At 38.1% G+C, this 23827-nt stretch overlaps 1 protein-coding gene across 1 annotated transcript; it reads left to right on the forward strand.

The window, feature by feature from the left end:
• The first annotated feature begins 5583 nt into the window (after window positions 1–5583).
• LOC102060649 (putative calcium-activated potassium channel subunit beta) lies at window positions 5584–15895 on the forward strand. The gene is made up of 4 exons (XM_005493119.4): window positions 5584–5743; window positions 11263–11428; window positions 12838–13033; window positions 14553–15895. Exons 2-4 carry the CDS (start codon window positions 11292–11294, stop codon window positions 14820–14822), a joined length of 603 nt encoding a protein of 200 aa, XP_005493176.2. The 5' UTR covers window positions 5584–5743; window positions 11263–11291; the 3' UTR covers window positions 14823–15895.
• The last annotated feature ends 7932 nt before the right edge of the window (window positions 15896–23827 follow it).

The following is a 23827-nucleotide window of genomic DNA, read 5'->3' on the forward strand; positions in this document are numbered from 1 at the left end:
AAACTTGCCACTGCAAAATTGCCTAAACTGCAGATACACAGCATCACTTGACAGCTGCATCCCTTCCAGTCTCACTCATGCAGGCCTCCTCCAGCTACTGTGCCTTGACTGTTAGAAGATGGGACCTGCCAGTACCATATTTGGATCACAATCTATTTTTTCTACAGACTTTAACTAAATGTTTAAAAAAGCTATAGTGATGAAAAGCCAAAAGTCTTGTGTGACGTGAAAGACCAGAGCAAAGCTAACGGATTCCTCACTGTCTCTGCTCTCAGTTAACTGAAGTCTTATTACCAAAGGAATACTAGAACAGAATTTTCTCAGCAAACAAGTTATAAGAATCAGTATTAAGACATGATTGTTCTCAGCTCCTACTTCCCCTGATTTCCAGGGCAGCAGGATGCAACATACCAGACTTCACAAGTTTTACTAGTCTGAATAAAGAACAAATGTAACATTTGGAAAAGCTAAAACACAAAGAGAGAGGTTTGCAGAACTATTTCTATATGGCATCTACCTCTCTTTGCTAAATGTTTGACATGAAGTCTGCAGCTGAATAAAATTTCAGCTTATTGTTCTATGCAAAGCTTCAAATGAAGTTATTTAAAAGAAAGCAATTATTAATTAGTCCTAATGAGGATACAATTTGCTTTCAGCAGATTTGTTTTATTGAAAACAGCAGACACAACTGAGCTGAACAACAAAACAAGCTGCAATCTGAAGCTGAATGTCACTGGCCCTAGACCAATGTATGTCGGTGACAGCTAATGACAAATTAATCTACATTTCTCATATTAAATTTTGATCATAATGTAGAGCATGGAAGAGCAGTGGTACGTATTCTACCAGACTTGAACTTCTCAATCAAAACCTGATAGGGGAAAAATGCTCAGAGCTCCTTTTATTCCTTGACAACTCTATTAAGAGCCAAAACACATCTAGGAACTGCAGCAGCAGCAGATCTGGGAGGGAATCACAAGATTGTTACCTCTCTGATGAGCTGAGAAGTCAAAAGCATTTTGAAAGAGTGAACTCAGTGCTATGTTTTGAGAGGATTTGGATCAATGAACCACCGTTATAGACACAAATCCTAATTCCTGAACTGTTGAACACTACTGTCACCAAAAATCGGGGAAAAAATAAAACCCTCTAGCACTGCATTTGAAATGATAGAGAATCAGGCATTCGTTTATTTTCTGGCCAGGACGTGCGAAGGAAAATATTTCAAGCACACTTTTTTTTTTTGGCAGGATTTCCCCCCAAACTTTATATAGTCAAAACCCATAGAGATCTGCTGTTTCAAAGTTCATTGGTCCAGAGTTGAGCAACCCTCAATATTCAGTTTCCCATTGGATCCAAATCTCCTTGCCTCCAAATGAAGAATTAGATCTTCATTCTTCAAATTTCATATCAGTCTTTTCCAGACCAGATGTCTCCAACTCTTCCAGAGGCAGCATCTGTGAGTAGATATTTGTAGATAGCCTCTGATGTTCCAATGATGTTCCATTTATGGCCTTTTATCTTTCTGGGTATCTTTGGGCTATTCCCAGTCTGTTGGTATGTTAAGCCCATCTCCTTAGAGTGATTCTACATCTCTTGAAAAAAATAAAGAAAATTCCTTTCCCCAAGGCAACGTCAACTCAAGCCTAACTGGAGAGACAAAAATTTAAAAGTTATATTGTTTCTAATAATACATATTACATGACTGAGACATACCCTCGGACAAAATCAGACAACCCTAATTTCTGGCTATGCAGAAAATTTGATATTCAGGTTTGCCAGCTAGTTTCGATACAGCTCAGCATGTAACGGTGAGATAGCACAAGTCACAGTGGCATATAAAAGGAGTAAGGTGGAAGAGGACAGGGTCTTGGAGCAACCCCCATGCCTCCCTTGTACTTCTGACTACAGTCTGGCCAGAGAACAGGGCAGAAACTCTCCAAAGCCAGTTGACTGGGTTATAGATTGGTAATGAGATTGGCTCTCACAATTAAGGCATGAATATTATGTGTATGTTCAGAGAAGTTTTATAGATGTACAGTTATGTTCCTGTGATATGCTCTCCCCATAGCCCTATTTCCCTTCTCCTTGCATTGTTGTCACTGGATACCCTTGGTAGCCGGGGCACTTGGGGCGAGGGCAGGCTTGTTACCAGGAGGCGCTGCATGGCAACGCCTGCCCTCCAATGAAGCTGCAAGAAAGGGATCTCCACCAATGGGCGGCACAGAAGGAGTTGACTGACAGGAGGGGCCAGGGTACAAAATGTGGAGCATCGATTTTGTAGACGAGCACATGGTGGTTTAATTCCATGGTCACAGTGCTGTAAATTTTTCCATATTCAGTCTTTTGTTGTATTTTGTTAAGGTTTAATAAACCTTTGAGATTTTTAAAGTGAGTGTCGTTTCCCACAACTGATCACCTGTCCCTTGTTAGGCAAAGGAGTTATCACCTTGTGCCCATCTAATAAAGCAAGGATAAAGAATAATATTGTGTAATACTTCTAAATCCACAGTTCTAAGTTCACTTTGTGTTGTGAGTTTGTTTGGTTTTATGAGTTTTGTGGGTTGGGTTTTTTTGTGATAGTGGTTAGATTTTTTTTTTTTTTAAAGGGCTCCTCTACCTGGAATAACATTATTAAGAACTGATTACGCATACAAGATCCAGACTGACAAAGCACATATGCACTTACTCTCTGACTGAAAACCATACCCCTTTTCTCTGAAAGCAGTGTGTCCCCACAGGCAGTTGGATGCAGCAAAGAGATAAGAATCCTCTCTAACTTCACTTTCAAGACACAGTAATTTGAGAGTTTTCAGTGACTTTGAAGAGGAATAACAGCAATTTTGCTTTACTGCAGGTATGAGGTGTCTAGGGGAGGCTCACCACAGAACAGCCTTCCACTGTCTTCCACTCGGGGAGTCATCAGAACTTCACAACCACCATGCTGTGAAGTTGGAAGCTAAACAAACCATTCAAAATTCATGGTAAAGTATCTGTGTAAAAACATTCTGAGGACACTCTCCTCACGAAACCCTCACAAAATTGGTTAGTTAACAGCAAATCCAGCAGACAGTTTGTTAATGTAGCTACTTTAAAGGAAGCAGCCAGTCCTCAAGTTTGCCTGTGTTTGTTGTAGGCATGCCAACATTTAGCACCTTGTGCTCCTGACTCATATAATTTTCAATATGTGACTGCTCCTTGTTCAAGAGCCACAGCTTCTTTTTATGAAGGCCATTAAATATGACAATGTACTACACTATTAATATGTTTCAGCTAGGAAGGGGGAGCTAATCACTTTGCAGGGTTCTCTGAAGACACAAAAACCTGCTCATTTCACAGCTCAGCAATTCTTTAGAAGCATTAGAGAGTCCTGGAAATAAAATTACAATATTTATTAAATTGTCTTTATCTCATAGCCAATGAATTTTTCTTATGCCCTAATGTGAAAACAACCCTTATGGATGATCAGCTTAAAAGAACTGAATAAGGAGTTTGAGCAACTGAAAGATACGGCTTCTTTTTTTTTTTTTTTTTTTCCCTTTCCCCCCTTTTAACATCTGAACTGCTTTTGACATTAGAGTCAAAAAGGAGTTCAGAGTTTGCAAATTCACATAACTTCTGTTTGACTGCAGACATTATTTATATAATATGACTCAGATTTCCAGCAAGAACCCCCTGTCAAACAGGGCAGTCTAATGTGGAACAGGTCACCTGCAAACACTAAGTTTGATTCATGTGACATCACAAGAACAAATTGTTCAGTAGCATGTGGGGTCAAACCAGACTTTCTTGAAATTTCAGCATCCCAGCAAAGTCAGATGGATTCCTTGGGAGGGTTAATATGGATGAATATTCTGGATGAATATGCCCCTGCAACAGCCAGCCACGAGGTGCAGAAGGGGCTGGAACAAAGCACTCTGTGATAAAGATGGTGCCCAAAGGACAACAGCGAGTACTCACTGCAGAGCAGTACAGCAAAAAACCACCAGAAACTTCTGTTCCCTGCCATTGCCAAAATGTTTACAGTCTCCCTATACTTTTATTTGCAGAGCAAAAGCTACAATACTTGTATGCTTATGTTTACACAATATCTCTTTCAGAGCCACGCACCTTCTCTCACATGAATTTTCTTCTGTAGTCACTCTACAGGGAAAATAAGAAAATAAATCCCCAGAAATATATCTTATTTCCTTTCAATTTTTCAGATAGCTACTTGCAGTTCTGTAGGCTGGCAATTTTGAGTGCAGCTACTTCAGTAATTTACAGATATGGCAAGATTTTCCAAGTTGAGGCATTGCTCTTCTTTAAAAGAATTATGGGAAATTATGGCTGAAATGAAATCTATTTTGGCCACTGGGGTTAAGTCATACACAGAGAGGAGACAGAGGACAAACCTTCACTTTGAAGACTCATGAATTTCATTCAGCACGGCTTACCTTGTATTCTGCTTTGAACCCTGAATCACAGAACCCAAAAATCACTTACAATGAATTCCTCATTAAAAGCCTGACTGTTCCTTGAGCCAACAGAGACTGCCTCTTTGAAATATCCAGTCTTGATTACTAAGCATTAAAAATGGTAAAAACTCCACTCAACCAGATCCTCTTTTATCCAGAAATAACTTTTATTCATAAGACTCTTTTTCCAAACTTCAAATGTAATTTAAAAAATTTCTCTACATTACTTTGCAAGTATTATAAAGCTACTATGATCATAAGTATTTCCAATCTAGATGATAGTAGCAGACTTACTTTTACTAAGCTGTAAATGTCTACCAGTTATCTAAATCCAGGTTAGCTTTGTGTGCTGTCTTCTGCATCTGTAATAATGCAGAAGGGTCCTACTGAAGGAGATTAATCAGTTATCTTTAGACAGCATGAACATTCTGAGCTTGTCAACTTCAAATCTTTTATCAAAGCAAGTTTAGAAGAACAGCTTTAACTGAAACAGCTAATTATGAGATACCTAAAGCAAGGAGGGAGGGGCAAATACCCTACCCTTGCTTATGTTCTCTCCTAATGATTCTACTGGATTAACTCATTTAAATTCCTTTAGACTCCCAATAATAGAGTTTCAAAAAAGAAAAAAATCTCTTTTCTGAAGCTCTGTGCTAGGAGTTATCTGTTTATATGTCCCAGAAATACGCTTGGCTTTTTGGCTAGAGGAACATGCTAGACACTAATGCACCTATGGTATGATGGATGTTCTTATCTACAAGGCTCTGATGTACAGTCAGAATTGTAGCACCTGTTGCATCCAAACTCACTGAAAATAGAGGCAATAAAGCATTCCCACACAGCTGGTAATGGCTCAGGTTATTAAGAAAGAATACCACTGGTCATCAATACAGTTAAATTTCATAAATCTTACTCAAAAGATCTGTCGGATTTCTAAACTTGTACAATGGAGTGGGTCCATAGTTTAAGACAAATCCACCAGAATGCATTGTAAAGGAGCTCTAGTGTATGAGAAAGCTCAGTCTCAGTATTCTGACTTCCTGGTTTCCAGCAATTAATTTCCAAAAGGACAGTGCTCTTTCATACCTTACCATTTATGGTTACAAAAGGCTTTGTAATAGGGGAATTAAGTTAGGACTTCAGCCACAGCAAAGCAAACCTAGCGACGTACAGGAAAGGAAAAAAATTAATAAAAAATCCCTTTCAGCTCTGAGCTCCACTACTATCCCAAGTTTGTCATGTAACAGACTTTTTTCATCAGAGAAAGCAGCATTTCATCAAAAATTGTAAGTTTATTTCTAAACAACTCTTTTTCCTTGAGAGAATATGATAGCTTTGTGTTTTGAAAAGTACAGTGGGGGAAGCAAAAAAAAATACTTTTGGGTAAGTAAAAGGCTTTTTATATCTGCAGCAGTATGGAGAACAGGGTAGATAACTTTTCTGTAGCATGCAGACTGAGTTCTCTCTTTTGTAACTGGATGCAATCTGATAATTCTTCACAACTGTTAGCAAAGGTAACAATAATATTTTCATAAATTGGGAGCCTGTAGCTCAAATAAGACCATAGTTCTTGTTCATTTTAATGGTAAATGCACTTTTGCGTTTAGAAGTCTCATGGCTTTGGGTTTTCAGCATTACTTTAGAGGATGTGCTTACCTACCCCTAAGTTAGAGAGGAACCAGGCACATGAACTCTTGAAGGCTTCCCAAAAATCTAGTCTTAAACTGATTCCTTCTGTGCAGCCCTCTACAGCACAGAATCAAAGGAAGAAGTACTCCAGAAATATTTCAGAACAGCTGAACTAAGCAAGTAACTTCTGTCTTTTTTCCCCCCATTTTTTCTTTTTCTAAGACCCACCATGTTTAAAAGCTAATAGAATTTGTCTTAAACAACTGCATATGTTTTTAGACAATTAAAAATCTAACTTCTTTAATTCACTCTAGTGGCACATCTGGTAAACAGTTCAGTAATAAAGCAAAATTATACAGCATGTTTCAAAAAATAAACAGTTGTATTATGTTACACAGTCAAAATATTGCTGCTTTAGGTTTCCAACACAACTACATGAGAAACTTTTCTGTGCACTTTTCCATCGAGGCTCAGCATCACCTCATTCTGTAACATAAAGTATTTGTGGTTGCAGACACACAGAAAGCTTATTATTTCATGAAAAAACTGGTGTTCCCTGTCTGCAGCACTTCCCTAGCACGAGCAAAAAATGCCTGTAACTGCTAGAGACTGGGGAAAGAGAAAGAAAATGCTAACAGAATACAATTTTGACTACAGCCTGTTGCAAGTGGTGGGGCAGCAGATGAGAAAATGATGAGCATAGGATTGAAACAGAAAGGAAGAATCTAAGCAGTGTTGAAGTACCTATGGAAAACAGATAAGCAAGTGCAAATGATCCAACTAACTCTTCCTAGAGAGAGTTTTAAGTATGTAAATATGAGTGCTGTTCCAGTAACATAACCAGTAGAGAGCTCATATTTATAAATCTAAAACTTTTACCTACTGGTTCTCACAAAAAGCATTTGACCAATAAACTATCACCAAGTACTGTGCTCCTCTTACAAATCCAGCAAAGCTGGCAATTTTTATTTTGTCTATAAAAGGTGTTTTGAGAATAAAACATGGCTCAAGTTGGCATTTGACAGGGAAAAAAAATGGCTGTTTTGCATGCAGAAGCAATAGAGGCCAACAGGTACCGGCCTGCTTAAAAAGTCTTCATCACTTTAGAGATGTAGATGACTTGCATCTCTCTTCTTGGTATGATGCTATTTTAGAAAATACTGTTCATCTGAAAGCAATACATAAATATTGACTGAAGATTCACCATATTGTGGGATGAATCGGCTCAAAGAAAAGCCAAATATAAAAACCACAACACTATCTCACTGTTAGTATTTATTCCCAACTTAAATTCAATAGAGGACTTAGCAGCCTTTCTCCTGCAAGTGAGGTAAATTAATCAGTGCAAATTAAGAGCACTGGAATATCTTGAGAGAGAAGTCCCATCTGAGGTCACACCACTGGAAACTCCGTGAAAGTTGAGAGAGTAGGAGAAGGTAGAGACTTCCTGCCAAGTATTAAATATCTCTCTAATTAAAATAGGGGACTATTCAAAACCTGAGCGGATGGCATCCCTAAGATTATCACTAGCAGCTGTGACTGCAATTATTATACATTGAAAATGCACAGGTAATGTACTGTATAATTTCACTGGATTGAAGAAGATTAGGCAGAGGGAACATTATCAAAACATTCACAGTTTATACATTCCTAATACATATGGAATCACCATATAAAATCTGCAGTACAAGAATACATTTACATTTTCTCTTGAAGGCTGGACTTGCCTTGCTTTGCTTGCCTTGCTTTGTACACTTCAACATCTTCCAGTTCAATTTTACTCAGACTTCCTGGGCCAATCAAGTCTTCTGTTTAATTTTAAAAGATTTAATAGTTTTGTCAGAAGAAACACTAAACCAGCTATTTCAATGCTCCTTCTAATATACATAGACAGAGCAAGGAGACAGAAGATACTTTTAATCAGAAAAAAGTTAACCTTTAAAACAATAAAGAAATTCCAAGTAAATATGATTTTCTATGTGTATGCAACTTTGCAGTTCTGTGTTTCCTCTCAAATTCTTCTGTACATGCATGAAATAGTGTTACAGGGTTTTTTGGTCCTCTGTATTTGTGAGCAGAAAAAAATGCACCAGAAAATGTGTATTTCAGTTTTAGGGACCACATTTACAGCTAATTTGCTACAGCAACACTACAATGATGTAAGCATCCTTGTTTTACATTGCCTAAAGACCTAGCTGGTTATTTTTATGTCTATAGAAGCCCTTAGGGTGATATTTTTAGATGAATCTTTCTTTTTAACATTCCCTGCAAAATTTACATGTCCTCGTTCTCTTTGGGGTGAAGCAGTTATCTGAACTGGGGGAGCACAAGCAAACAGCATCACTAAGCAGCGCTTGCAGAGAGCCAGGGTCAGGCAGTCTGTCTGGTGTGAGGATGGGGAACAACACTGCATTTAACCTCTGGGCCACTTAAAAAACATTTCCTATTAACACATACAAGTTCCTTTTGTGTCTTAAAGAGATGGTCTGCTAGTTTTAGATTATTAGGAGGATGAGTTTAGTGGTGCATCCACTGCATGTGTGGCTGGCATTCAAGCAGACTTTTGAAGCAATTAGATTTCTTATTAATCCCTTGGTTAATAGTCCCACAGTTCTTGTTTTCCATGTAACAAGGGGATTGATTAATCCACTGTTTCTCAGTGTAAATGCGACAGATCCGTAAATATTATGGTTCATCAAAATTTGATTTGTTAACAGCTCTAGGACACTAGAAGTTTTCCACAAGTCACAGTGGCAGTACCAGCCTTTCATTTTTTCAATTTCTCACAGAAAATAAAGATTAATCATTGTTACTGTATGTTAGTTTCTTATTAACTACACAGATTTTCACTCATGTATCATTATCTCCCCATGATGCTATAAGGACCTGCTACTCCAGTACCATTTGGTCTCAGGGCCTGTGCTCCAGGCCTGATAATATTCCTTTATTTCACTTCCCTCTCTGCCCAAGCTGCACATTATGTAATGGAGAGCCAGTTTAATAACAATTGGTATCAAGGTACTGTGTTGCACAGTATTCTGATATTTTAAGTACTTTGGAATTCTTTAAGTTTTTTTATTCCCATTTTCCAAACTAAAAGAAATGACAGAATGTTTCAAGGAACAGTCAGTGACACTGTGCAAGCTTCCTTGCTGCACACGCCTCTCCACATAGTTACACGTGAATATGCAGGTGCAGCATAAGTGTGCTGGGAGCATATATTACATATTCTACCTATAGCCCCACTGACCAAGCAAAACAGAGTACAACCTTACTTAAGGGCATTAGCTCACCGTCTGTATTAAATGCAAATGGCAGTAAACAAGGAAAGTTAATCTATGGCAATTTTCAAATTGAGATGCTTCTTACAGTGCCAGTGAATTACATGTGATCATCAGAAAAATAGTTCCTCTCAAAATGCTGTATGCAAAATTCACATTGGATGTGGATGTTTTATTTAAAGTGGACTTAAATATGAAAGTGGACAAAATTTAGTATTCTAAAAATAACACATTTAGTTTCTAGGGACACCTAAAAACAGCCTTCCACTTTGATATCAAATACTACCAACTTCAAAATATATTCTTAAAATCTGCAACTAACCACAAGTTCTGCTAAATGACCAAAGGTGTTTTACAGACCACAGACATCTATATTTTTATTGCTAAGAGAACTAACATTCAGGTGTTATAACAGTCTAAAAACAGCAGGATGTTAATTTTGAAATACCTTTTTCCTTTGATCATTAAACAGTCTAAGTGAGGCACTTTTACAAGGGAAAACCAGAAATAGCAGGAAAGGAAAGAACATTCAGAATATATTTCCATTCATTTCTTTAAGAGCTGATGCTCATAGCTTTGAGGGCTATGTCATCTTTCACCAAATTCCGCATAGTCCCCTACTTGCAGTCACACTGCAGCTCTGCCAGCCTGCAGCAGCTGGAAAACAACTGCTCACAGATAAGCTGAAGAGGCTATTTGCCAACTTTGGTTTGTGCTTATATTACACTGTATATAAATCTAAGTCTGAACACAGGAGGATTTAGGGAGGAGGTATGCCATCCTAACGGCCAGCTAGTAAGGACATACACTGAAAAGTTGCACACACCTGAAACTAAAATCCTGAAAAAGCACTGCTTAAAGCTGTGCACCACTGCCTTGTGCAGAACAGAAAGGAAGTCCAATTTGGCATTAATGTCTTTTTTTTCTCTCCTTTTTCCTCTGCTTTCTTCTCTTATCTCCAAAAAGCCCACTCAAATCTTTCCAGTCTTTTCATTTCCATAAAAACAGCTTTTGCCATATTTTCATGAAAAAACAAAACCCTACGTACAAGCAATCACAGCTGTCAGTGCAGCAGATACTGGAGACTGGTTGAACTTGCAGTGAAAGTTCTGGACTATTTCTACAGAAACCTGTATGCCACTCATAATGATTCAATGGCATATGGAGTCACGGCAATAATTTTCAGATTCTCTTCAACAAAACATTATGGATCATTTATTGTGGATCATTTAAAATACTTTTTGTGAAAGGAGTGGAGGGGCTAATGCCAGTCAGTTTTGAGCTCAGGTTCAGACTGCTCTGACCAAGAGTTACACCAACACTGCTCAGACAGGAGTTTTGGAGCACCTCTGAATTGACAAGGCCAAGCAAACATGCAGAAGTCAGAAATCTCAAATGTTAAATTTTTTATTTCAGTTTTTTTGAAATAAGACAACACCATTTCAAACTACTCCAGAAGAAAAGGCATAATGTAAAAAGGTTTCTACTCTGGGAAGGTTTTCCCTTCATGCAGCCTTTACCAATATACAGCAAAACAACACTAACTTCAGAGAAGCAGCGACATAAAACAGACTGAATTAAGTCTGAGGACAATTGGAATGTTAACAGAATTCTCCCCAGAAGTTACCAGATTTTTCTACCTAGTCTCTTGGCTTTCACACACAGACACACACACACACACACTTCTTAAGGTACTACACGATAAATTTAAAAAGTAAAAGAAGAGTCTAATGATAACAAAAAACACAGCAAGTTTGGTTGGATTTTTTTTTAGTTCTAGTTTTTGCAAAAATGAGGCTGTTCTGCCACCAATTATATTTCAGAAATTTGTTACATAAGTACAATAACTGTCATATTTTCCCTTTCTTTTCTGTATTTTATTTTACACCAAATAGAGGCTGTTCAAGTTTCACAACTATAAATCATGCTGGGAAAGAAGTTGGTGACTGCACAAAAGCGAGGGGAGACAAGAGCCCTCTGCCTGGGACTGGGAATGGTTGCATGCTCCATGATGATGTACTTTTTTATTGGGATCACCATTGTGCCATTTTACACTAAGAGGTAATAAGAGTCATTTGTTTATGAAACAAAGCTATTCTTTTTCCTGTTAGCATCATATACAGTAATTAAAACAGTGATAAAGTATACATAAGTACGTTGTACAATAGACAAAGTGCTCTCAGAGAGCTCATAAGGATTTAAAACAGAAGAGGAAAAAAGTGTGGCAAGAATTCATCAAGCACAGTGAGAACAAAAAAGAGGAAATTATTCTCCTCATGGCTAAACAAAACAGACTAAATCAAAACATTTGCTGTAGAATCAAAAAGCCAACCATGCTTATCAAAGCTTGACAATGAAAAGCCAAGTCTTGCATAAATAGAAACAGTTTAAAAAAGCTCTTTTATGGGCAGGAAAGTGTCTTGTTTAATAGAACTTGATCAACAGAAGTCATGGTAAAATTGTTCACTCAAGAATCTGTATCTTACTTCCAAATTAACCATCATAAGAAACGAGCACTTTCAACAACCCAGGCAGCCACACCAAATATTACAGAACATAATGAACACTGAAGGAGTTATGAATGCCCACCCTCTTATTTAATTTTGTGAGTTCTGCCTACACACACAAAATCAATTTGCAAAATATCAAAGTAACAAGGAGTGCATCTCACTTGTTCATGTTTCAAGATTATGACAGAGAAAGCAAGGACAGCCGCCTCATGCTTCTTGCTAGAGCACCTTTAATCTCAAAACTATTTGAAGTACATTCTCTTTAAAATAGAGTTATTCACATATTTATTTTTCTGCCTCCAGATTACATTACAAAAGATGGATACATGTATCAAGAGTAGTTTCATAAGAACTGGAGTGAGACTCAACTTTCTTTGACACCAAAGTGTACTTCTGTGAGCAAAATGTAATGTGTTAACAATAACAGAAAAGTAGGTCTTGAGAAAAACAGATAAGCAACAGTAAAAATTAACTTTTCCCAAAAAAAATCCTGCTACTTATTTATGCAAGAGGCCCATGTAATAAAGAAAAAGAGAAGTGGGGAAAACAGATCCAAGTTCTGAGGCTTATTGAAAGAAATCAGTAAAAATATTTCTGAGATATGAAGTACACTGCATTCCAGGTATTTACTACCAAATTTTAAAATCCATAGCACTATTTTTTTCTTGAATAATATGAAGCTGGTTACAGATGGGGAGGTCAGAATCTAACTGAAAACCAAAGAATGCATTAAAAAACCAGCAAAACCAGCAAAAACAACAAAAATGTTTTCCTGAACTTACTATGGCAGCCCTTCTCCAGGTGCAGCCACTGATTCAGGGTGGGCACAGTTCATTACAGCAGGATGAAGCAGCTATGAACTCCAGCCAAGCCAGCACACACAGATGTATTTTCACACACCACTTGCAACAGATGCTTCTGATAAGCTTAAAAGGAATACCTTTTGTTTTGTTTTTGTAGTGTTTGGACAACAGAAACTGTGTGCAAGGTACTCAAAGCCAACATCAAGGACAAAGTTTTCTGCCCAAACAGCAAAGGCTCAGAGGATGAGGAAATCTTTCCTTATCCCTGTCTACAGGTGTGGGTTAATCTGACAGCCTCAGGACAGGAGGTTATGCTCTACCAGACTGAAGATACACTGGAAAGAAATCCTAAGGTACTTGCAGATTGCAAACTCATTCTTTGCTATTATCTAACACCTTTGAGGAGAGGGGCTGATAGTTTTTAAACCAAGCATCTCAGTAACAGCAGGAGATGCTTGGTTTAAAATTTTAACTTTTACATGTTAACAATGTCTTAAGCCAAGGCAATTTAAAAACATTACAGAAACTAGAGTTTTAATTTTTTTTTAAATATTAAGTTAATACATTTAAAGGAACTACACCAACATGAATATACAACACCTGTGAACATTTTAAAATATGTAAGTCTCCCAGTTGAAGACCCATTGTAACAAATGGTTTATAAGCTGTGGCTTGCTCAGCTGCTTGTTGAATTAGCAAGAGAGACATCAAGTTTAGAACCATCCAGTGTAAGAGCACAAATTCCAATTTTACTTGTTTTTTAGGTGTATGTTATTAAACAGGGAATAAAGAAGGAGAAAATTGCAACATGATGCACATTTTAGACAGAAACTGAGAAACAAATCAGTGAAAATTCAGACTCTTGGATGCCTGAGACTGAAGTACTTTTAAAATTTAGAACAAACATGTTCAGATTAAAAATGCAAAGCATTTATATAGATTAGCGCTTCCCACTGTGCAAACCTAATAGCATAAAACACTTCAGCTGAAGAGAATTTTTCTAGCTAATGCCTGTCTTTATAATGACTGCCTCAGGGAAAGCTACATGCAATAAAGAAGCAAACAGAAACTACCTACCATAGATGGAAACAAGAGCCTTGTTCACTGCAAAGGGAGGCAACTTCTTGATGTCCTATCTACTTGCACTAATGAAAGTAAAATTTACAGGTCAGGAACCACCCCTGCTTTTGCCTTGGCCAGGTCCCAGTTTAGTACATTCAAGCATTATTATACACACAAAATAATACTGCAGAAAAAAAAATTATGAACAACAACAACAACAAAAAAAAAAAAAAAAAAAAAACAACAAAAATGTACTGCTTCAAAGTCTATTTCCAATGAAAACTAAATAACTCTGAATTATTACTACAAGTCAAAATAGTTTTGTTTAACAAAGACAAGTAGGGAGCCCCCAACAGCCATGCTTGCATTTTTCAACTACTTACAACCAGAGGTGTGCAGTGAAACAACTTCATTCTTGTGCACACTGACAAACCAGTGCAAATTTCTGCACAATAAACACTTTCCCACTGTGACAGTGCCTAGAAGCTCTGTTAGGAACTGGAGTTTGGCACTGTAACAAGGAAGTGACAGTGTCAAAGACTGCAGGGTTTTTTTGAGCATGTATTTTATTGGTTTCCAACAATGTAACCCCAATCTGTAAATCTGCAGACTGGGGTCATTGACATGCTGATGGAAAGAGGGAAGAGTGGCATGGCAAATGGACATAATGAAACCAAGACAATCTCCAGGGATGCCAAACCACAGAAGATTTTGTCAGTACTAGCATGATTTTTTCCCTCAATCTGACTTGACTAAAAACTTTTTATTGGAGTATTTGTTATAGTGAATCACCTTGATTTCTTATTTCAGTGCTCATATGTCCCAGACAAGTTGGAGAACTCTAAAGAAGTTAAAGCACGAATAGAAACAATTGCAAGCAATTTCAAAAAATACCAGACTTTCCCGTGTTACTATGACCCAGGAGGAACACAGCCCAACGTCATTTTAAGCAGACTTTATCCTGCAAAAGGTCTCCTCTTTGCTTTCCTCTGGCCTACACTCATGTTTACTGGTGGATGTCTGATTATTGTTCTGGTAAAAATTAGTCAGTATGTTTCTGTTCTTTCTGCTTGGCAGTAAAAAATACATATCTAGCATAGATTGTTAGGATTGTTGGAAGATATTAAGACACATTTTTTCTGCCTGTTGTATTGGCAATTTATGACTCTTAATTTACCAGGTGTCAATTCAAGGGCAGGCATTCAAAAAAATTGAACAGCAACCTCTATAGATGGCAATCCATTACACAAGGACAAAATATAAAACTGATTCCCAGGAATGTCTGAAAAAACCTCATAAACACACAACCTTAGTTACTCTCTATTGTTTTCCTGGGCTTTAGGAGGTAGAGCTGCTTTACAAAGCTACAATTAACATTTACTACTAAACTCTTCTTCCACGTTTTAGATGGGGTGCTAATCTTCTGTCTCGTTGAAATCAGTTGGTGCCACATCCATATACATCATCACTGGCAGACACACCCTTTATATCCTACACCAATACAGTATGTTCTCATGGTGTACTCATCTGTTGAGAAAAGTAGCTTTGTTATGGTGCAAAAAGGTGTAATTTTTATTATGGATCTCTCTGCCTTTGGGAAAGGGAAGGGAGAAAGCCCCTTAAAACAAAAATACACATACACAGACTTTACAAAATTAGTGCTGTAATTATCTGACACCAATTGTATATAAAGAAATATATGCATAAATTACAGGGTATGGTAAGGAAGCCTATACTAAAAGTATGTTTTTCTATTTACCTCAAATCTTAGCCTTGCCTTATTTGAGACAAGTGTACCACTCAAGGAAGGCTACCTGGGTGCCATTTGCATAGATTATAAAACTGATACAGAAAGGAAGTTATGATATATGGAATGTAGTGTCCTGGTTCTGGACAAGATAGGTTTAATTTCTGCAGGAGCCAGGAGGGGGCATGGCCAGGACCCAGAGGTTATTCTGTAGTACCTCACCTCATTTTTTGGGAAATGGCTGCCTGCCAGCTCGGTTAGCATGGCGGGGGAATGGTCGGGTATTGTCAGGGGTGAGAACTCGGGTGTAAACTGTTTCTTGTACACTCTTTTATTAGTATTGTTGCTGTTACTATTGGTTGTCTTTTTATTGCTGTTTCCAGTAAATTGTTCTTATCGCAACCCATGATCTTTGCCTTTTGTGCCTCTAGTTCTGCTCTCCAAATCATCAAAGTGGGGAAAAGGAGAGGGGAGCAAACAAGCAACTCGTGGTTTGCAGTGTTTCCAACTGAGGAATATCATTCTTAAACCACAACAAGTAAAATACATGTGTGATGTCATAATAAATACAGCAAGCCAAAGTAACCACAGAAATTTACATGCCTAGCACCAAGATATTTTACAAAAAGATACATTTGTTTCCAGAGCCAAGACTTCTAGGAATGCTCTGATGCACTGAGAGACTTTCTCTGATCTCTGAAAAGAACTGTTTCTCTCAGCCAAATTTCAAATTGCCATTGGACACAGGTGGAACATGAGATACTTCCTGCATACTGTATTTGACTGTCATCTGGAACAAAACTGGTACAAGCTTTTTCATCATACAGTTGAATCGGTAAGAGCTATCATTCACAGGGAAGTTTCAGGGCTTAGATACACATTTAATTATATTACAGTTTAATTATTCTCATTAATATGGTACAATTCTGTATTATTTATTGTAAGAAAGGCTGACATATTAACTCAGTACATGAATTCTCCAACATTACTAACAAAACAATGTCAGAGTTTGCTTTTCACTATGACCAGGAAATGAAAGGAAGTGACTGCTAAAATATTTTTTAAAAGCTAACTCCCAAAACTTAATGTAGGAGAAAATCCACAAGGAGGAAAGTATATCCTCACACAATACTTTTGTGACATGCATCAGAAGTTGTGTGTATTTACAAGTCAAATCTCTCTCATTCCAGGAAAGTGAAAGTTCATCTGGCACAGGTACAGATGGTTTGGGTGACCAAGTTGGATGGGAGAGGAAAGAGAACCTGCTTTGTTAGTTCATAAAAAGCTGAGGCAGAAGTGTGGTAAGCGGTTTTAAAAAGAGTCTCCAATTTGTGAAGTAGAACTTACTCATGACTGCACTCAATCCAGCAAATTTGTAACCCATCACTTTCCTCCCCATCCAGCTCAGCAGAGATAGATGAAGGTTGGATGTTGCTGGCAGACCCTGTGGCTCCACTCATTCAGCAGTCAGTGACCTGGGTTTGAAGAGCATAAATTTGTGATCTTGCTGAGCTCAGAACTCAGCATGAAGCATGAAGCCCTGGAGTAACTGCTCTCAAATCTGCCCTTGGCTTCCCAAGGCTACCCCCTACAGCCTTGTAGGGGGTAATGTGAGAGACAACGGCTCCCTTTGAAAATTTAAAGGGGTTTATTAAACCTTAACAAAAATACAACAAAGGACTACATAAGGAATAAGCTGCAGCGCTGGGAACTGCCTCTCATGCATACCACATGGCTAGTTCATCTTCAAGATGGATGCTCAATCTTTTATACCCCTGGGGGTTGTATCAGCTAACCCTGGCCCCTTCAAAGTCTGTCAGTTAGCTCTTTGCTATTTATTGGTGGAAATGGCTTTTTTTAAACTTGATTGGAGGTCAGGTGTTGCCATGCCGTACCCCCTAAGCACCAAGCTTTTCCATTCCCAATTGTCCCATGCAAGGGACACATGTGAACGCCTTCTTTTTACCTGTCTTAGACAACCCAGCCTGTCTGATAGCAAAAATACAGGGAGGGAAGGGAACTATGGGGAGAACAGAGGACATTTAAACTACAATAACATAAGTATACATCACTTGAAGCTTTTCTTAATATCCACACAATAGTGATCTTTTAATTATGAGAGCAAATCATCTCATTATCCATCAATAAAACTAATTATACTTATCCCTCTTAGTAGCAGATGAAAATTTATTCAGAGTGCAATCTGAATAACAGACGTCCAAACTTAACTCCACCAAAAATAAAGCAAGTTAATTCTAACATATGAATGGCTATTTCCTTTTAACTCACACCCATAGCAAGTACCTAAAGAAAAATCTTCCACAAATTCTTTCCTCTAGCAAAGTAAAATCTCCTATTTGGACAAGAAATATTCCATGTTGTATTGCAGTAAACATTTTATTTAGTTGTTGGTTTTGCACTGGGTGTTTGTTAATCCGCACAGATCACATGGTCCATCCCCCCCCAAGCCCCGGTGGTAATGGTTTGTCCCAGGTTTGCTCCTCCCCTCGCCCCTTCCTCACTTGTATCCCATTGGCTGTGGCCCGTTCCTCCGCCCCCCTTCCCTGAGCTTCAGTGTCCCGGGAGGAGCGCACACCCCCCTCGGCCCCCAGCTCTCTTTTCCTGGGACGTCGCCTGAATCCCGAGGTGAGTCCTATCTAGGAGTAGAAACAGGACTTTGGTCCCGAGAGGAGAGCGCCTCTGTCTCTTGCTTTTGTCCTTGTGAAGGCTGCTCGGGGCTGGGGTCCAGAGCTAGTCGGATCGGACTCGAACGGCCCCAGGAGAAAACCAGCCATTTACAATTCCAAGTAAAAACAGCTGTGCAGAGAGAAAATCACACACAAATCGGGAAACTCCATTTTTTCTGGATTCTTGCCAAACACAGCTTCCTCTTTTGTCCAAAATAAATGGGATGTTAATGTGAAAAGCCAAATATTCTATTGCAGAAAACAAAATGTGTAGACACCACAAAAAACTGTTCTTGTTCTTAAATAAAGCTTTGCTTATGTGGAGAGTGCTGGTTATTTTCTACATCTTTGAAGTCTTTAAGTCAGATATTCTTTTTCCTTCACATTTTCACTTAACTTCAAAACCAAGTGTTTTTCCAGTGCATGATGTTGATGAATTACTTTTTTGAGCCACTCCATTTTTCTATTCTTTTTTATCTACAAAAGTTGTAATTCCCTAGACTGAAGTTTTAATAACACACTCTATGCTTCTTACAAGCACACAAGAGGCAATATGGCCTTTGGAGGTTTCTGTTTCATTGGGGGTTTTTTATAATATTGGATTATACCATAAAGTCTACAATAAATTTGATTTATAATGCTCTTTTTCTGAGATTCAGCAAAACACCTTCTATGAGAACGGCTTCCATATAAGCAGTGACCACTGCAGTTGCATAATTCACTTTCTCAGAGGCAGAGTAGATGATCAAAGTATATATTAAGCATTAAAACTCCTGCCAGCAGAAAGGAAGCAGCAGCACAAACAGCTGGAGATTAAGTTCATCCTTGAAATCTGTTTGATTATACATTATTTTTACTGGCATTGATACTGAGACCACAGGAATAGTGCTTGAGCTGACTGGAAATTGTAAGGAACACAGGAAGAATGTGGATAGATTTTTATACCCTGTTGAATACTTCAGTTGCACAGGCCCTTTATATATCTATATGAATAATAGTGTCTTCCTGAAACTATTAAAAGTCCCATTATTCAAGTGCTGTGCACTCTCACAAGCAGTTTTTCTTCATGATGCCAAATAAGACTTGGTCACGGTGATTGTGTTGGAAGATGAAAAAGAACAAAAGTTACAGCACTATTATTGAGGGAACTAGCATTCCTCCTAGGCCAAAAAAAAACCCAAATTCCACCATCAAGAAAATTGCAAAAGTTTGTAAAGAGAAACTGGTTTTCTGGATTAGCAAGATTCATATTTCATCAACTTGCAATAAGATAATGTTTCTCCAACTTTGATGAAGCAGCAACAATGGGAGCTGAAGAGGAATCTGCACTGACTTGCTGAGAAGACATCTGTTAATCCCCAGCATGTCCTTGCTGTGCCTAAACAATAGCAGGTACCTTCTGACTTCCGCTGACAATTTTGAGTTCAGTATCCTGCTAATTTATGCTATTTTATTACCTGGTCCTCAAAGCAGCAACAGGGCAGATATCATCAAGACACCGATCCTCAGAGATTCTTCACTCATATAAACTCGTGGCACTCGACAACAAAATGCCTTTCAACTGAGTTACTGGAACTCTGTGCTTTTGTTTTGGTTTAGGGGATTTGAAGGGGGAAAGGGGAGAATTATTGGTTTTGATTTAGATTTTTTTATTTTTTTGGGATTTTTTGTTTGGGCTTTTTTTAATAAGGAAATGAGGGAAAACTTTAACAATTTAGGGTCTCTAAACTATTCACTATTCAGAAGACACACAAAATAATTAAGATATATTACTTTTGGTAATTTTGATAATAGAAAGAAAATAGTATTTAGAATTAACTGTGGTAATTCCAAATTTAAAAGCTGGCTTGAAGTTACAAAAATTCCTGTATTTTTCCACTAATCCACTAATACAGATAAAAATAATTCTAAGGATTGATTGGAGGTAGTTACTCTTTGTAAGACAGTTGGAGTTGTTCAGTCATGAGAAGAGGAAGCCTTAGAGGGGAGAACTTAGACCCCTTTCAGCACCTAAAGGGGCTCCTGGAGAGCTGGATAGGGCAGGGTTGGAAAAGTGCCTGAAGTGATAGGACAAGGGGGAATGGCTTCCTACTGCCAGAGGGCACAAATAAATAGGGTATTGGAAAGAAATTCCTCCCTGTGAGAGTGGGGAGGCCCTGGCACAGGGTGCCCAGAGCAGCTGTGGCTGCCCCTGGATCCCTGGAAGTATCCATGGCCAGGGGATACTTGGACGGGGCTTGGAGCAACATGGTCTAGTGGAAGGTGTCCCAGCTCAAGGCAGAGGGATTGGAATGAGATGATCTTGAAGGTACTTCTAACCCAAACTGCTCTGTGATTCTACTTCTTACCTCTTCTGATTCCAAACAGATTTTCAGAAAGTCTCAGCATGCTAAATAGGTTAATCTGCAAGTGAGGATTCTTGCAGTATGCTTTAGGGCAGATTAGCTGGCCTGAGAACAAGACAACATTGCCCAAGTAACTAATGTTCCTGGCACTTTCTACTCTGTCATGTTTTAACATGCCACACACTTTTCCAGAATACACTGCCAGTATCCATCAAGTAAATGCGCAGCACAAGCTTAGGAACCGATTTATTATGCGAGGTGGCTTTATTCCTTCCAAAATGGCCACCCCAGGGTCACCTCTGCATTTTCTGAAGGAATAGAGTTCTTTTAAGAATGCCCTACTGACTTGGGCTTTATGCACAGGACATCTATGCTTTGGTCTTAGTGTAGCAGACTGTATTAGAAGATTGGGTCTGTCACCGGAGGAGATGAAAAAAGTGAAGTGAAATTTTGGCTCAGATGTGAGCTGCTTATGTAAGCTACTCAGAGTGCTGTGGCTCACCCTACAGAATTCCAAGCACCAGCTCAGGAATGATCATCCCTTTTACAACAGAGTGAGGAGAAAGAATGGTGCCAACTGTGCTGTTACTGCTGACTTCAGCAGAAACCTCAGGTATTTAACTGACTCACAGCTGACTTCCTGACTGTGGCAGCTTCAGGCCATGGCTGCTGTGATACCTCATTTAGAGCATAGGTCAAGGAGGCATTGAATGCAAGTGATCAAATCCCAGTCTTTGGCACATCTACCTCCAAGAAGTCACATGATCAACTGGTTTCAGAAAAGCACAAATCTGTTTGGTCTTTTTAATAGATAAAGCATCAGTTGCTTTTCCAAGGCATTTAAATATGCACTAGTTTATTTAAATATATAACATATATAACTACAACTAGAGAAAAATTGCAAATAGAAGATTACACTGGACTGGTGAGGCTAACTTGAGAACAGGATTTAAGGCAATGGAATCCATAAACTACAGGGATAATATCACACTGTTAGTCTCATAAATGAGGCTTAATATAAGAGGATACAAAACCAGATGCTTCACCAGTAGATAGTAATACAAATAAATGTAGAGTGTTAGCAACATACTTGAATTACAGACTGTTGAAAAGGCCAAACTGTTATACGTGCTCCAAAATTATGATTATCAAGTTTGCTTAAAGATATTAGAAAATCCTAAATAGAGTGTAGTGAGGAACAGCTAAAATGCATTTTATGTCAGAAAATATACAACATCTGACATGACAAAACTGTTTTACTGGTGGGCTTTTTCCCCCAAACATTCTCTCACAACCCTGTGCCCAAGAGCTGCTTTCCAAAGCATCAAGGTATTTTGCCTGGACTAAAAAGCACATGAACTCTACTGAGGTTCTGAAAATCTTCAATAGAAATACAAGAATCACAGCCCTTACCATGAAGGTCAATGTAACACCATTACCTATGTACTCCAATCTCATAAATGTGCTCTTTCATGAATGAAAAAAGTAATGCATAAATCTGAGAAAAATAAGGAGTCTGAAATGCAGTAAGAGCTAAAACAGCTTTTAAAAAAACAGCAAAACCCACAAATTAAACAAAAAAATAAACACAAAATCCTACTCTTGATGTTTGTAGGTGAGCAGTTTGAGAATGGACAGTTTAGGAGAGTTTAAAGCAATTTGTGTTTTTATGGTGGTAGTTGTTTTGTTGCTTTTTCAAGAAAAAGAAGAGGGAACCTTTCAGGCAAGGTCAGTCATAAAATATGTATCTTTTCTCACATAATAGACATCTTAATATGCCATGGAATATGAGGCCATCCTACTATTCTGTTTCTAGCCATAGGCTGTGAAATAATTCAGCAGGCCTCAGGATGGCTGGCACAGCTACAGCCCGCCCCTTGAGCAAGCTACAGCTGGTGGCAGGCTGCAGGCTAGGTATGCTACACAGATGCAGTTTGCACTATGAAAACATTGGTTTGTCAGCATGGGACACCTAATAAATGAAGCTCCCATGTCCCCAGCGACCTAAAAAGAAAAAAACAAACCAATTAATAAATGAGGAACTCCTGTAGTCTCACATCTTCTTAAAAAAGTTGAGTGAATGGAACATTACAAGGAGTCTGATGCCCAGATGGTTCTTCACTGGAAAGCAGGATTTTTTTTTAACAGTAATGAATAAAAACCTGCAGTAGCTCTTTTGGAACAAGATTAGCAACATGTGTGTTCCATCACTTTATATTCTGAAAGTTAACACTCTTTATGTCCACGGTTGCACAGAATTTGTCTACATGGAAATGCAGCAAATCATCCATTCAGTGACATTTAAAGTCTCTTAGATGGTGTTAAGAAGAAGTATTTTATGCGGCTTTAAAATATCAAGACTTTACAGGAAAGCAATATAAAAAAAGAATTAAATTTAAAGACTTAGTGAAAATACTTCATGACCTCAAATCACACCACTGTACAGCAATATACTTAAGCCTATTAAGAATAAAAAAATCAATTATAAGAAGTTAATTAAAAAGAAGAATCAACAACTACCATGTCATTCTATTTTTCCCCATCTTTTCAACTCAACCCAGTTCCATGTCAAAACCAGACACTGACATCTGATTGCAGTAGTCAGAGATGAGATCAAAAATTAAGAATTTACCTGACTGAAAAATGATGGTACAAATTCTAAAAATTAACATAGGCTTTTTTCAGCATTCAAGAGCTCAGAGACTAAAAGACACAATTAATTCCATGAGACCATTACCATGTGTCTCACCGCATCTGAGAGGAACAATTCTGTACAGAAGACCGACAGCATTTATCAGTCAATGTCTGCTTTGTGTTTTCTAGTAGCTGAAGATGCAAACCAGACTTGGTGCCCATCTAGGCAGCTGTGACAGCACAAGAGTGCTTTCCAAGTTCTACTCAGGGAAACCAAATCATAACACTTTCAAGAGGCAAATTTTCCTCAGAGTAACAGCTCAAAATAAGAGCAATACATTTCTTTTGATGGAAGCAACACAGTTTAGGTAGTATTACAATACCACAGAAAGAAACAAAAAAAAAAAAAAAAGAAAAAACAAAAAAAAAAGGAATAAGAAAACAAAACAAATCACTTCCACAAACCCAAACAAACACAAGAAACCCCCTAAAACCAAAACCACCACAAACTAAAACCATAAAACCATGAGGCACCTTGCCAGATGCTCCACACAACCCCTGACAAGCTGGGGACCAGCAAAGGTTAGGAAAAAGATAGAAAAATATCAGAGTAAAATTATCACTAGTAAACTATCAGATTAAAGCACTTTTAATAGTTGTAAGAGCTCAGAC

The sequence above is a fragment of the Zonotrichia albicollis genome, chromosome 15, assembly GCF_047830755.1.
Source record: "Zonotrichia albicollis isolate bZonAlb1 chromosome 15, bZonAlb1.hap1, whole genome shotgun sequence".
NCBI classification, from domain to species: domain Eukaryota; kingdom Metazoa; phylum Chordata; class Aves; order Passeriformes; family Passerellidae; genus Zonotrichia; species Zonotrichia albicollis.